General features: G+C 44.5%; 1 protein-coding gene across 1 annotated transcript in view; it reads right to left on the reverse strand.

The window, feature by feature from the left end:
- The window catches only part of CCDC93 (CCC complex scaffolding subunit CCDC93), a 95,318-nt gene extending 79,601 nt beyond the window's left edge, over positions 1-15,717 (reverse strand). The window contains exons 1-6 of the mRNA XM_081096413.1: positions 15,545-15,717; positions 10,933-11,046; positions 9,382-9,476; positions 5,954-6,065; positions 1,386-1,484; positions 569-625 (exon numbers count right to left, since the gene is read on the reverse strand). Coding sequence (XP_080952539.1) covers positions 569-625; positions 1,386-1,484; positions 5,954-6,065; positions 9,382-9,476; positions 10,933-11,046; positions 15,545-15,586 — 519 coding nt within the window. The 5' untranslated portion in view covers positions 15,587-15,717. The remainder of the gene's footprint in view (positions 1-568; positions 626-1,385; positions 1,485-5,953; positions 6,066-9,381; positions 9,477-10,932; positions 11,047-15,544) is intronic.
- Positions 15,718-16,518: the final 801 nt, after the last annotated feature.

Consider the following 16,518-nt stretch of genomic DNA (forward strand, 5'->3'; position numbering starts at 1 on the left):
GTGGGCTGACAAGGTTCTGCTGGACTCTGGCACAGAGTGTTTTGAAAAGGCCCAAATCTCTCCTCTGTCCCTTGCACTGGGGAAGTGGACACATGTATTCAGTCCCCCGTGTCAAGAAACACTATGTATGGTGACAAAGGACATTCCAGACTTTCCTGCACAAGCTCAGAAGCTATTCTGCCTCTCCAAAGCCACCAACGGGGTGATAATCTCAGTTTCCCATCTCAGTTCATCATCTGCTTCTTTTGAGCTATTCAAAGTTTACACCTGCCACTGGCACAAATGAGGAAGGGCTTCGGGTTTCAAAATTTCTCCATTAAAATGGGAGCTAAGAAAAACAGAGGGCAGTGGTTGTGGCAAGGTTTAACCATGAATGTTGGTGTCCAAATATGGGGCACATAGACAGGTAGGGCTTCCCTCACACCCACCAGAGGTTAGTCAGCTCCTGGACAATCCCAGCAGACAGAAACCTCAGGCAGCAGGGTTTTGTGATTTAAATCAAAGCACTATTTGGAGGCTGTGAGTCTATATGCTTCTTTTACAGATGGATCAGGGCAGGGGAACTTACTGAGAGGTCAACAACTGTCTTGATGGCCTTTTCTTTCCTCTTTATGAAGTCATCATCCTGTACAACAAAAAACAGGGATTAAACAAATCTTGTGTGAAGACGGAAACTCAACTGGACTGCTCAGAAATCTGTCTTACAAACTGACTTCACATCATAACTTCACCTGAAGAAGTCTCAATTTTCTAACAAATTGAAATATATTATGTATGGGAAAAAGTTAGAGCCTCTGCAGGTCTTAAAACAGATTCCTATAGCTGGTAAAAAAAAGGGGAACCATAGGTGCAGACAAGTGGTCTCATTTCAAATCCTTATGAGCTCTGAAATCTCAGGCAAGTTACCTAATCTCTAAGCCTCAGTTTCTCCATCCGTAAAATGGGACAACATCACCCATCTCAGGGAGCAGTTGAGAGGATTAAGGAGTAGAAGGTATGTGATATCCTTGGACTAGAATATAGTAAGGTTTATGATGGCTATCAGCTGTTGTTGAGATTATTATTAAACTGTTAATATAGGAATGTCCTAGGCAGGTGGTCTCTCGAAAACCTTTATATGACTACACAAAAATATACTCGTGTTCTTGTAATTTAAGAAAAGTTCTTAAACAAAAGGACAAAATTGTAGGGCTTTATACTCAGCACCCCCTAAAAGAGACAGCTCAAATGAATCAGGAGGCCCTGTTTCAACGCTGACGCAGCAGAGGCAGAGATGGCATGCAGGAATGGGCAGGCAGGGCAGCCTGAGCTTACTGAGCTTCTTCCCAGGGAGGCTGTAAGTATGCACTCATGGTCTCAGCAGACAAGAAAAGTAAAAAACTGACCTCAGGGAGACTGTAGGTTTTCTGGAACTGGGATATAGAGTAGGCGCGGATGTAGTCACCCATCTCTTCTTTTGTTTCTATAGCTCGCTTCACCAGCCACTGGGGAAGAAGTTAGAAAGTGAGTAAGGATGAAATCCTACCATGGTGAAGGTCAACTTAGAGATGGCACAACTCAGGAACCCAAATCACCATATTTTAATGGACCAGGTGATGAGAAACTATCAACGTGTACTGTCCTAAAAAACCCTTACGAGTGATGGAAATAAATGGAAACAAAGCCACCAACTAGGCGTCTGGATGCTAAGACCCAGTGGGACCTAGAGCAGAGAAGCTGTGCAGGAGCTTTAAAGCCTCACCTCAGATCCTCAGGACTCAGTTTCCCCCACTGCATAAAGCAGAGGTGAAGCTGTGGGAGCACATGAAATCACAAGTACTAGAGTGCTCTGTAAGTAAGTACCTGAAGCACAATACAAACAGAGCTATTCCCACAGCCAACTGGTTCTAGCAGATCTTAATGTAACTTTCTCCTGGGCTGCTTGCACCACAGACCAGAGAATAGGGAAGAACCACAGAGAATATCTAGTGTAACTCCTCATTTGACAGATAAAAAAATCCCCAGATATTCATATTTGAGAATAGGGTGTACTGAGTAATAGCCCTAGGCTCTGGGTCAGTTTGGTACTCACAACATTTTCTCTCTTACTCCACACATGATAAAGCAGTTGGTACTAGCTGCGTTTTACAGAACCTGAAGCTTGAGGCCACGTAATTTGCCCACTGATCCATAGCTAGCAAGCCACAATGCTGTGAGTCACAAGTGTGAGAGTCTTCCACACCAGAAGACTGGTCAGATGGATTTTATTATAAATGTTTCCCAGTTCTAATGAGCTGATATGCAGAAGCAGCTGCTCTTCATTTTTCCCTACTTAAAACTCCAGTTAATTAAAACACACACATGCACACACCCACACCCCATAACCTGCGGAAGATCCAGGTGCTCTTAGGTAAGAATGCAAAGAGCAAAAAAGGGCCTTCTCTTCTCCTGCCCTGGCTCTTCATTCATTCCCTTTATTACTGAAGAACATTATGGAAGGGGATCCCATCTGTCAGGGTTGTCCTTCCCTCTCCAGAAAAAGCTATTACATCTCAATAGCAGTTTTTGGATAATAGTTGAGTTTCCTCAAGAGCACAGCCAAACTTGGAAAATTTTGTTACCTAAGAAAGTAGACACATGGCATATAACATGCTGTTCCCACAGGGATAGAAAGAATGCTTGCTCACTGAGGAGGCCAGCTCAGGTAAAGGTCACATTTAGGAAGTAAATGTTTAGGAAGTTGCCCAGGATAGGGGTAGCTGCAAGTAACTATATGAGGAATATTCTTTTGTTGTTAATATCTTCCATTTATTTCCATTACTCCAAACAATGACTTCAGGTACTGACTAAAATCCAGAAGGAGGGCGGAAAGTCAGACAGCATTCAGAATTACCCTAGCCCAGCGGTTCTCAACCTGTGGGTCGAGACCCTTTCACAGGGGTCGCCTAAGACCATCGGAAAACACGTATATAGTTATATATTGTTTTTGTGATTAATCACTATGCTTTAATTATGTTCAATTTGTAACAATGAAATTGGGGGTCACCACAACATGAGAAACTGTATTAAAGGGCCGCGGCATTAGGAAGGTTGAGAACCACTGCCTAGCCTCTTACCCAAACCCCATGCAACACCATGGTCCAGGATAACTAAGGAGGCTGACTCTTCCTCAACTCAATTTTGCTCTGCTTTCCTTCAGATGGGGAGAGCCAGCTTCTGGCCTTTCATACTTGTTTCTTATTCAGATTTACCTCTATTAATCAGATCTATACTGGAGTTATTACGTGGCTGATCCTGGAGAGTGTGATCAGATAAGGAGAGTAAAGCCTGTTGAGTCACTGATTCCCTGAGAGAAATGACTGCTCTGTTTCGGAGTTCCCAGTATGAAGGGTTATAGAGGGAACTTCTTAGACGACCAAGCTCTGCCACAGATCCCAACCATTTGAAAAAAATACTTACCCTCACAGGATTCACATGTCCTCATGGGAGAAGAAGATGTGACCTAGAACTAACAGTGGCTGGAAGTTCGACTGTCTTCCTCTTGGCTGGCAGTCAGAATGCATGACTGTGGCTTCACTATGGGAACGTGGGTGGTGAGCCTCTATCACATGGACAGTTAATTCAATGGTTCCCAACCGATGGTCTATGACTGTTCTTTCATTGGTCACCAGAAAAACAGGAAAAATCTGTAGGCATGTGGTGAGTTTTTCATAATGCTAAAGGTATTAAATTTGAAGACTTGTCCTTAGTCTGAGATTGGGGCTAAATGATATTTCTTTTAGGAAATGATGATGAAAGTAAGGCAGCTGTTTGTTTAAAAAGCATCCTTGCCTGCCCTAGCGGGTTTGGCTCAGTGGATAGTGTGTTGGCCTGTGGACTGAAGGGTCCCAGGTTCGATTCTGGTCAAGGGCATGTACCTCGGTTGCCGGCTCCACACCAGTCTGGCCCCAGGCCCTGGTTGGGCCTGTACAGGAGGCAACCAATCACATGTTCCTCTCACATCGATGTTTCTCTCTGCCTTTCCCTCTCTCTAGAAATCAATGAAAAAATATTCTCGGGTGAGGATTAAAAAAAAGAAAAAAGCATACTTACCTTCCAAAATACAGGTGCACAGTCAGTTAACCTCCATTTTTGCTTTTAAATTTTATAGGTCCATGAAATTAAGAAATCTAGTAATCATTAGCCTCGGCTCTGATATTAAGACAGAAAGCTCTCCAGCATTCTACTCACAAAACAGAACCGTTCATTCAGATACTCAAATGCCCAAACTAGAGAAGAGCACTTCCCTTTCATCCCTTTTCACATCTGGACTAGATTTTTTGCCCTCAAAGTTCCAACAGAGGGCTGAGTAGGTCTAATCACTAGAGATCCAGGCTTCTGGGGGTGGGAAAGGCAACAACTTCACAGCGTAATAGTGTTTCAGTAACAATCAACACAGGGTCCCTACTTTATTTTCACAAAAAGAATTACGTACCCTGTACTTGAATCAGAGAGACAAAACTCTACCAAAGATACAAATCAAATTCTGAGTAAAAGTCTTAGGCTCAAATTTACCAATTTCATGGTATGCGATTTGAAGTCTAATGCAGGGAAGATTCCCATAACAGTAACAACAACAGAAACAACTATATAATACTTATTTAAAGCACTTACTAAATGGGCCAGTCCTTCAGGCAAGTGTTTTACACAAAATAACATAATTCTCATCCTATCAGGTAGGTACTATTATTATTTCTATTTAACAGAAGTTAAGTCTTTGCCTAAGGTCACACATCAGAGCCAAGATTTGAACCCAGGAAGTCTCCAGAGTCCATGCACCTACACTATATAATCTTGACACAGACTTAGAAGATGTTTCTAGCCAAAGCTGCATGGCCTTCTCCTTGCCGGCTGCATGAATGGAGGAGTGGGAAAGGACAAGGCTTGGAGACAGAGCCTTTAGACTGGAACCTTTGCTGTGCTACTCTGCCTGTAGGCAAATCAATTACCCTTTCTGAGTCTCACTATCCTCAAATGTTAGACTGGGATTATAACAGAAGCTTCAAAGGCTCTATTAGGATCAGATGCAAAGCAGTGTTCACAGGACAGGCAACAAAGGTGAGTCCCTTTGCTCCTCCTCTTTCCAAGCGCCTGGAGGGGAGGCACACAAGAACTGCAGAGAATACTGGGAGCTGGACAGCGCGAAGCACTTAATCACAGGGTCCTGGGGAAAAACTGAGGTGGTCATAAGCCTCCCGACAGACATTTAGTCATCAAACAGCACTGAATGCCTACAAAGCGCCAGAAGTCCATGAGGTGCTGGAAGCACAACAGTGAGCAAAGACAGCCACGGTGCCTGCCCTCATGAAGCTTACAGTTGGATGGAGAGACAGATAAATAATCACACACTTGAATATACATGGTACAAACTACAGTAAGGGTTATTCCTGTGAAGAAAGGGAATGTGGCCCTATGAATGGATATGGCAGGAACCTGCTCTAGATTACTGGGTAAGGAGAAGCTTTCTTGAGGAGGCTTGGTAGAACTGAGGTCTGAATAAGTAAGAATTAAACAGAACAGAAGAAAAGGGAAGAGCTTTCCAACTTGGGGGAAAGGCCTGTGACAGGGGGAAGTATAATAACTATGAGAAAAACGGAAAGTCAGAGGAACCGGAAACGAAAGAACAAAGGAAAGCAAGGAATGAGGCCGGACTGGTTGGAAGCGACCAGAGCATGGGGGCTGTGGAGTCTTATCTTTACCAAAAGGACAATAAAAAGCAACTAACGGGGACATTCAGAGATCAGGTGACTGTGAAACTAGGGGAGGAGTACCAGCGACCTTCTGAGGGTGACATCAGGAAACATCATCATGTTTTGCTGCCACCAAATCCACACCACACCCATGAGATCCAGGATCTAGACCAGGCAGCCCAAGAGCTAGACCTGTTACAGGAATTCAACGTTCAGAAGACAAGAAACCACACCAAGACTCTCACCTGAACAACGGGAAATATGTGAATAAAATCCATCCCCTGGATCTGGTGAGGCTCCAGCTGGTGTGGACACTTCATTCTTGGCAGAACAGAGACAATTTTTTCTGATAGAGCTCTATTTGGAATAAACAACAAGCAAAGAGTGAGAACACACTAAGTGGCTCTTAAGACATCTCTCAAGTCTGGGCAGCATCCCAGAAAAATCTGAGGCTTCTCAATGCCAGACCATGACCAAGTTTCTCCTGACTGACTGCAAAATTAGGAAAAATAGGCACAATTTAGATGTGTGCATATAAGGCCACAACACTGCCTTCATCCTTTATTCTAAGATTGTATGCTTCCTACCTTTTTATATTAAAATATTTTGATTCTTTATGAAATCATGGTGATGTTTGAGGTAGTAGTTATTATTTTTTACATCTTTAGATGATAAAATAAAAAGTTATCAGTAGCCTATGTTCTTTTACATTTCATTTTACTGACCTACTTTTTCCAAAAGTCTGGGAAACACCGATTACACATTTAAAAAATTGTTGTAAATATCAGTCAGGCCAGGTGTCCAGAACAAGATGAAACACGGTGCCACAAGCTCAAGAAAAAGTTGGGAGTTCTCTACTCTGGCACAAAAGTATTTTTAAAATAAAAAGTCACCTTTAATGTTTGATACTCTAAAATCAATGGTAGATTTGAGAGAAGCATGCATGCTCACACTTCTTTTTCTAGAGAGAAATTTCCGACTGCTCCTGAGGGACACTGATCTCTCTGTTTTCCTCCTAAGAGGCTCTGGAATAGGAGGGGAGGAATCAGGCTCCCAGGTCTAAAGCATTCTTGTCTCTGTCAGGAGGTAAACCTCGCCTGCTGGACAGGTTTTCCAGTTCAAGCAGGGCCTGGTTGGGACAGTTTTCTGGTTGGAGTGATAGAGGGACTTGTGTACAAGTCCATTTTACCACAGATTTAAGCCTCCTTCTCTAATCAGATGATATTTGATCTCCAACAATCTTTGTCTATCTTAATTGAATCAGAGGCGTGAATAAAGGTTATTTAGTGGTTCTGCTAAACCCCAAAGCCATGGCACACAGATAAGGAAGCTTGAGAAACAGTTACAAGGTATGGACCAGAAGGGGCCATATGGAGAAATGCGGGCTTTTGGCTCAGACTATATGGATAATTTAGGTTATATCCCCACTTAAGAACCTTAAAAAAATCTTAGCCAGTTATAGCAAATATTGTGGCCTTGTCTACAAGTATAGGACTATTTGCTAATGGATGAATGCCCTGGTGAATGAGGTCACCAGGTCTTACCAGTTGCTTCAAACTCAGTGATTTGGGGTCCACCAGAAGTGTTCCCGGTTCAAATAAATCTTGTACAACTTTATCTTCCTGCAGTTCCATAATCCTTTACAGGAGACAGACATTCTTAAGACCAAAATCTAACTTAGGCCTGGGTGAGAGCAATTATTGTCTTACCTATGTTCCCTTAGTATGTTTCATCTCCTCCATCTTGGTAGGAACTAAGTAATCAAGGGACAAAAACTAAATGGCTCCCCAGGCAATGGTCTCTGGAGAACACACTACAAAAACATTTATATACAGAAAGTAGCTATACAAGGTGGGATCAAGGTTAAAACTGCAGAGGGAGACAGCCACATCCCAGCTCCACTGATCTGTAATAATGTCAAGTGCAATGGTAAGAGAAAAATATTAAGACTGATATTCTACTGTACACATGCACAGAAAGTAAGGAATATCCACCTCCCAGAATGGAATCATATAGGAGGTGTGATTTATCCAAAAGGTCTGAGATATGAAAGAAAATTGTCACATGGCCCAGCCACTCCTGTAGCCCCTCCTTTCTGAGCAGCTTATGGGTCACATGCTTCTTTCTGCCTCAGATATGTGCCCTGCCCCAGTGGGGCAGCCCATGGTCCAGCTGTTCCTGGGGCTCAAACTGAATAATTTAGTAGAGAAATATTAACAAACCTATTTGGCAACATCTAAGGCTCTCTCTCTGATAAATTTTATTTTCGTCTCCATAAGACTCCTATACCTTGAAACCTGAGAGGGGAAGAAATGGGTGATAAATTGACCCTGCTCCCGAACTCCAAGCTTAGCAAATGAAAATGATTACCAACCCTGGCTCTGTCTCCTTGTCCAGGCAGGTTTTAACTATTTATACATGTGGGGGGCCACCTTTCTTGAGTTATCTTTTGGTTCAGTAGGAGGAAAGCTCCCTCTAGTGGTACAGATTTATGTGTTTGTATAAGGTTATTGATTGCCCTACAACCAGTCCGCAACTCAAAAATGAGGCTGGGACTCCCAACAACAACCAGTGTGGGGCATGTAGGCGGCAACTGATCAATGATTCTCTCACATCATTGATGTTTCTATCTATTTCTCCCTCTCTGAAATCAATAAAAATATATTTTAAAAAAAGACAAGAGATAACAAGTGCTGGCAGGATGTGGAGGAAAAGGAAACTTTGTGTACTGTTGGTGCAACTAGCCACTATGGAAAAACAGTATGGAGGTTCCTCAAAAAATTAAAATTAGATCTATCATATGATCCAGAAATTTCATTTCTGGGTATATATTAGAAAGAAAATCACTATCTCAAAGAGATATGTGAACCCCCATATTCATTGCAGCATTATTTGCAATAGCCAAGACATAGGAATAACCTAAGTGTCCATCAAGAGATGAATAAATGTAGCATATACATACAATGGAATGTTACTAAGCCATAAAAAAGAAGGAAATCCTGCTATCTGCAACACCATGGATAGCCTTGAGGGCACTTTGCTAAATGAAATAAGTCAAAGAAAGGCAAATACTATCTGGCCTTTCTTAATCGAACTCATAGAAAGAGAGAACAGATTGGTGGTTAGCAGAGGTAGAGGTGGATGAAATGGGTAAAGTTGGTCAAAAGGTACAAAGTTCCATTATAAGATAAATAAGTTCTCGGGATGCAATGTATAGCATGCCATTTTATCAACACTACACTGTATATCTGAAAGTTGCTAAGAGAGTAGATCTTAAAAGTTCTTATCGTGAGGAGAAAAAATTTATACCTATGTGAGATGATGGATGCTGACTTGTCGTGGTAATTATTTTACAGTGTATATAAAATCAAAGCATTATGTTGTATACCTTAAGCTATAAATGTGATGTGTCAATTATATCTCAATAAAACTTTAAAAAAGTTTTTAAAAAGTGTTAGAAATAGCCTGAACACTGAAATGACTCTTATATGCTACCTGTGTGACCTTGGTTTATTTCATTCCCAGTTTTGTAATCTATTAACTGCGATATTACCTGTTGTAATGAAAACTAAAATAAGTACAGTGTCTAACACAACTTCTGGCACATAGTAGGCACTCAAAAGTTACTCTCGTCTCCTTTTTGGCTCTTCCACGGCAAACCCTAACAACTTACATTTTTTGACCTATTGTAGAGTTTTCTTGAAAGAGCAAATCAACATCTACATCAAAGTTGCAAGTGGTAATGCACCAAGTCATTCCTCCTACCACCTGCAAGACAAAGAAAATATGTGTTTCTTCTTTCTAGCTTGGGGAGAGGGGAAGAAGTCAAAGGTAGTCAACATATAAATATATTTTACAGACTCAGTAAACATACAAAATTATGTATTGTTAGAGAGAGTGTATATGTCCTGACTTCATCAACTACAATTCATCTAAGATAGCACTGCTGGATAAAACTTTCAGCAGTGATAGCAAGGTTCTGTACCTGCACTGTCCAGTACAGCAGCTGTTAGCCACATGTGGTTACTGAGCACTTGAAATGTGGCTAGTGTGACTGAGAAAGTGACTTTTATTACTAAATGGGCATAGACTTGCTTTATACTGAAGGAGACAGACATTAATTCTTAGGTGAGAGAAGTCTTAAACCAGTTTTGAGTAGTGCTAGATTCCAGAGAGATTATCTGTTTAATAGACCAGACTCATGAGTAGCAAAACTGACATTTTGTGGCTCATTACTTTATTTTCATACCTCTAATTTTTTTCACCTACCTAAAGGAGACGTGAATTCCTGCTCTACTTTTCCCACAGGATTTCTCTGAGATGCAAATGAGACTAAGGCTAAAAATCCATTTTGAAATTAAAAAAAAAAATAGCAATCTTACTTCTCGCTGTGCTTAGACCCACATGAGATGCCTAATAACATACAGATTCCAGGCCCCAGCCCAGACCTAAATTACCAGAATTTCAATGGATGAGGCCTAGACATCTGTATGCTGAAACAATGCACAGTGATTCTGTTATGCGCAGCCAGAACTGTGGCCCACTGGAGCACTCAACACTTTTTTCCACCAGGAAGCTTTCCTGGCCTGGCCTGTCTGATGTGGACGCTTCCTATCTGTATACAGTTCACTACAGTAGTACTTACTGCATTGTGCCGCTTACTCTGTGCATGTTGGTATACTTGTCTCTTTTCCCTATGCTATAGAAGTCGAGGCCTTTGAGTACTGGGTGTCTGTCTTACCTCTGTGCTCTCAACACCCAGTACTATGCCTTATGCATAGTAATTGTTCAAGATTCTGCTGAATTAAACTTCACCCCATAGTGACTTCTCCCTCCTCCAAACTAAGCATTTACCACCCACCCACAGGAAATCTGACAATTGTCTGTGAACACACTGATTTGGGATGGCTCCTTATTAAGTCAGATTATTTTATTTTACATAAGTTTTATCTTCCCACCCAAACTGTAAGTTCCTTGAAATGAACTATTTCTTTTGCTTATTTGCATTTCCAAATTTCATGCATAGAAAAGGAATTCAAAGTGTGTCTACTGATATGTTATTATTATCTTTTAATAAGAAACACTTCTATAAAAATCTGAATAAGGGAGAAATGGAAACACGGACGTGGAGAAAGGAAAAAATACAATCTCTTCCTCCTTTCCATAGTTAACCATGCCATCCTGACAAAAAAATGGCCTAATAGTTAGAAAGATGTCCTCTTACCTTATCAAAAGGTGACAAGCCTTTAATTCTTGCCCTGAAATACCCAGCTGCAACCAAGAGCTCCAGAATTTCAGTTAACTTGACATTTTGTTCTTCATCTTCTCTTGTTTCTACCTAAAACAAAAGGTGAAAAGCTGTAAAAGCTACCTTGAATACAGAAACACCAGATATAGCTCCTGATGCCACAACATTGGCAGGTGAATTGGCTGTATCATTGCAGTCATGAAGGAGCATGGCCCACAGAGCTGCCAGAGTTTCACAGAAGAGACTCCCCAGGTTTCTCGTCTAATCATCATAGGTGAGGGCAGAAGACACAGGTAGCACAGCCTACTTACCAGGTGCTGAAGGAATCCAGAGAAAGGAAGGTTAAGGCATGTTACCTCCCTGTTCTCTAAGACATGGTGTACTTGACAGGCTTCTCAACTAGGTTATAAATCCCTTGCAGAGGAACAAGGTGTTTTTGTGTTTTTTTAACTTCATACTCATTTTGATCCATATTATTTTAAAGAGGGCAAGAACAAAGAATTCAAATATGTATGCCTCTCCACACTTCTCTTTTTGATCTCTAAGACAAACATAAAGAAGGCTTTCAACTCAGAAATATTAAAGGGTGATTATTGCCATATTATCAGGATTGCCTTAAAAACAATAAATTCACCTAATATAATAAAAAAATTGTTAAATTTACAGGGTGGGGCAAAAGTAGGTTTACAGTTGTTGGTATGGAAAAGAATACAATCCTATATAATAAAAGGCTAATATGCAAATTGACCAAACCACAGAATGATTGGTTACTATGATGCACACTGACCACCAGGGGGCAGATGCTCAATGCAGAAGCTGCCCCCTGGTGATCAGTGCGCTCCCACAAGGGGAGTGCCGCTCAGTTGGCTCACAGCTGGCAAGCACAGCAGCGATGGCAGGAGCCTCTCCCGCCTCCGCTACAGGCAGGCTGTAAAGAGTGAGGAGTCCTGGACTGCCAGAGCCCCGGACTGCAAGAGGGATGTCTGATTGCTGGCTTAGGCCTGATCCCCAGGCGGACATCCTCTGAGGGGTCCTGGACTACGAGAGGGCACAGGCTGGGCTGAGGGATCCCCCTCCTCCAGTGCATGAATGCTGTGCACCAGGCCTCTAGTAATTAATAAATAATAATACAAGAATAAATTCTGTGTTTTGTATACTCACAACTGTAAACTTACTTTTGCCCCCACCCTGTATATCCTATCTTCACTGCCAGGTGTTTATTTACAAGTTAAATTTATCAAAATATTTTAGTACTTTTGCCCCCATTTACTTTAATGAACTGTGCCCCTTTCCTCTCTTGCGTCACTGCCGGAAAAAAAAAAAAAAAAAAGCCAAAAGTAAGGTGGTGTCTCTATAAAACACCACCAAGGTATTCTGGTTCAAATCTTTGTACCCACCACTTGGGACTATTCTTTTACTCAACAATGCCTGTTAAATCTTCCTCTACTAAGCATCTCACATTAATCCTCCCCTCCCTTTTATTTATACCTCATGCCAGGACTATTGCAACTGCCTCTCAATCTTTCTTCTCTGGTAATTTGTCTTGTTCATTCATTCCTAAAGCACAGCTTTCACATCATTATCTCTTTAGCTCACCCCCCAGCCCTGGTCATTAATGCATCATACACTGTCTATAAGATAAACTCCAAATGTCTTAGTTTGGCATCCAGATTTTTGGCTGAAACCTATCTTTTCATCTTCATCCTTCACCTCCCCCCACAACAATCCTGACATGGTTATGGCCAACCTCCTACTCTCAATATTCTCTGATCACAGACAAATCATCAACAAATTCTAGCTCCTATTTGATGCCAAACCCAGCAAATACAGCCTGAAATGCCCATTTCTCTGCATTTATATTTTATTTGTAATCTGTCGTTCATACAATTAAGTAACAGCCTCTTTTGAGTGACATGCCTGGTGTTAATGAACATGCCTATCTTTCCAAACAGACTATTATATTAGCGGTTTCAGGAAAGGAAATAATATTCACCCATGTTTACTCCTCTGTTCTGAAACAGCATTCTGGCTTCAAAAACACACTTTTTATAGAATGACGTGCTCAATCATTACATACAGTGCATGACCTAAGCCATTCATGTATGAGCAAAATGTTTTAATAGTCATGACACTGATGACAGAAAATCAAGTTTATTTTGAAGTACAAACTGCCAAGAGAGGGAGCATACTTATTAACATATGCGTATAGTTGAACAAGGAATTATTAAAGTGACTGTTAATCCCTTTGAATGGGGGTGGAGGTGACAACTATGCACTAGTACTCATTTTTTCTTTTTCCTGAGATATAGGCAAGGCGAGTGGCAGCTGCAGGTATTATGCTGACCTGAGCTGTTAAAGTCTCTCCAGGTTGCTCTTGCATGCAGTTGGAGTGCACTAGTACTCATTTAACTTAACTCTCAAATGACCCCGGTCCAGCCTATCCAAGATTTTGAAGATTAGCATTCACCAGCTATTAGTGGACATGTATAAATAAGGTAATATTTATTATTCACACCTCCTCTTCCTTGGCAACAGATCTGTGATGGGTGAAACACAGCTATAAGTGGAGAAACTCAAATAGAAGAGACGGTAAAGAGCAGTTGCGGTTCACAAAGGTAGAGTAGGGGGGAAATGGGATGATACATACAAGAATTTTCTTCAAACTCCTGGGATGTAAGACAGGTAGCCTTCATTTGTTCAGTCATCATTTATCATAAAAACACTTCTAAGAGGAGGACAGAACATCATCGGAGGATCATCCCTGCTTCACTGCTACCTAAGGAGCACCCCCATGGAAGATGCATGGTCCATGCTTCCCAGCCACTCACCCCCAGAACACACGAGTGTACTTTTGCAATATAACCTGCGAAATAACTTTTTGGCACAAGACACTGTATGGATAATGCCAATAAGACTTCAAATTCATTTCAGAGATTAACACGAAATAGAAAAGAGCATGAAAGAATGCCCTCTGAAGCCATAGAAAGCCACCAGATTGGTTAATACATCCAATTGTTAAAAAAAAACCAAAACAAAACTAAAATTCTGATAAAGATGAACGACTGTGAGCTCCTAAACCAGGCACCTTAAATTTCCAATTGCCTTGTATTGTCATTCATGTAAGCTGGAGGGCAGGGCCAAGTCCAGCTATTGGCATATCCTCCGTACCATAAACGGTTTAAAAAAACGGATGTTAGTGAATTAATAGGACTAGTAACAGCTTAATCGCACAGAGTCTATGCACTAGTCTTTGAACTAAATGATAATAACTTGATTTTATAGTCACCCTGCCTGCCTCCTAATTGCCAAGAACTGTCCTAGTCTCTTGGAAAAGTGACAAATAAGACCTAGCAGTTAGAGCAGGGTTAAACAAAGTTTATTTTAGAAAAATCCCCACATTGGGACATTGAATCAGAAGAATTTAAGATAGAACCAGGGAGATAAGACAGGAGCCTACAGCCAAAGGCCAGGCAAAAACTTGATGACATCCTCGAATAAAGAAGTGGCAAAAAAAAAAAAAAGAAATGTTAAATAAAATATCACAATTCCTGGCTCCATCAAAGCAACTCACGTGTAAGGTTTTCCCTGACGCCAAGGGCTCTGACAGTAATTACACTTGTTAGGATTTCCTACGGTAACAACAAAACGGACTTGCACCCTGGGAACTCCCACTGACGGCCAAGTCCATCGCTTCATCCCTCTATGCCAGCTTGTATGCGCGATGAGTGGGTCCCTGTGACACGGAAGGACCTGGGGTGGGGGGTGGGGTGGGGAGGGGGGACAGAGAAGCAAGAAGGGGGAGCCGCGAGCGAAGGAACCGCTCCCGCTGTGTCCAGACATCAGTCCGCTGCCCAAGGCGGAGGGACAGGGGGCGGCGTGGGCTCCGTTTCTCCCGAGAACGTGACCAACTCGCTTTCGAGTAAATCCCGTGCGAGAGAAGACAGATGTGAGCCACCTGCTAAGTGAGATTTGCACCGCGAGGGAAATGCACTTCCCCTTCACCCCCAGCCAACGTGGAAATCCGGAAACCACTGGTCATCCTGCCCCGAACCCAGTGGGCGCTCAGTGCAAACCCTCCGGAGGGAAAGGCACCGTTACCGCCCGGAGACGCGGCTCGGTTCCCGCGAAGCCGGGTCCCCGCCACACGGTCCGCGCCACACAGCTGACCCCGCCGGACACGACCTCCTGCGGGGACGGCCCCCAAATGTCTCCGCGCGGGGTGACCGCGGGGGCAACCCCCAGACACCAGGCGGGTGGGCTGGCCTCCCGGGCCCGCGGGACCCCGTCCGGCGGCGGCAGGCCCCAGGAGGTCACCGCCCTTTGCACAACCCGAGCCCGGACCGTCCCAAAGCCCATCTCGTGACTCATGGCGCAGCAGCCCCGGCCTCCGGGCGAGCCCCGCGGCGTCGAGGGTCCGGAAACTGCCCCGAGCGGGAGAGGCGGGGCCCGCCCCCGCCGGAGGGCCCGGTGGCGCCCCACAGATAGGCCGGGGCTCCCCGCGGGGCGCACCTGAGGGAGGGGGCGGGGCGCCCGGCGCGGCCTGGCCCTCTCTCGGGCACCCGACGTGTCAGGAAGAGGGGCTCCTCACCTCCGGGAGACCCTGGGCCTCCGGGCCCCTGGGCAGCCCCATCCTCCGGCTGGACGGACGTGCGGAGGCGCCGAAGCCGCGGAGCGGCCGGAGGAGGCTGTCCCCCGCCGCGAAGCCGCTACCGGGGTGGAGTGCACAGCGGCCACTTCCTCCGCCGCCGCCGCCGCCGCGGGTCGGGAGCGCCTAGGCGGTGAGCATGCGCGCTGGGCGGGAACGCGGCGCGCGGAGCCTGCGCCTGCGCGAGGCGGCCCCGGTGGAGGCGGGACCGGGGGCCGCGGAGCCGAGTCCCGCGCGGCGGAGGCTGACCTCGCGCGGGGCTTCTGCATTTCCCTCCGGGATGCTTTATAAAAGGGCCTGTTCCCGCATCGTGGGGACGTTTCTCATCCCGGGTCTCCGCTCTGCTTCTCAGGGGCATGAATCAAGCGGGTTCGGTTCTCCCCGCCAGCCCGACTTCGGGAGCCGCCTGGCTCGGGTCAGAGTCCGAGCGAGAAGAGCGCGGGCTTCCCCGCCGCGCCCGGCTCTCGCTCAGCGCCGGCGGCCCCTCGTTACCGCGCCCTTGGGCAGACGTCTCACCTGCGGCCCAGGAACCGAGCCCCCGAACACGCTGCCCGCGCGCCTGCTGCCCCCCTAACGCCGGAGCCAGCGCATCGTGCTCCCCAAGAAAACTCGTCCGGGATAATGTGCCCCCACCCCCACTCCCCACTATCCCCAGCTTCTGGTCTTCCTTAGGGAAGGTCTTCTCGAACATGCGACTCCGGTGTTGAGGTCATTTTAGCTGCCGCATCACTTACACGGTGCACCCCGTGTCCATCCCGGAGGATGGCAGCTTCGTGAGCGAGTTGTCTTCCTGGCCACAAGCCCCTGCACCTGCTCCGTAATGGCTTCTCCGGCGTTTTCTCCTCCTTGCCCCCCCCCCCCTTTTCCTCCTTCTTAGTGATGAAAAAAGCGATGGCATCTGAAAACCTTGTAAAAAT

This window comes from Myotis nattereri (genome assembly GCF_964212035.1).
Source record: "Myotis nattereri genome assembly, chromosome: 7".
NCBI lineage: Eukaryota > Metazoa > Chordata > Mammalia > Chiroptera > Vespertilionidae > Myotis > Myotis nattereri.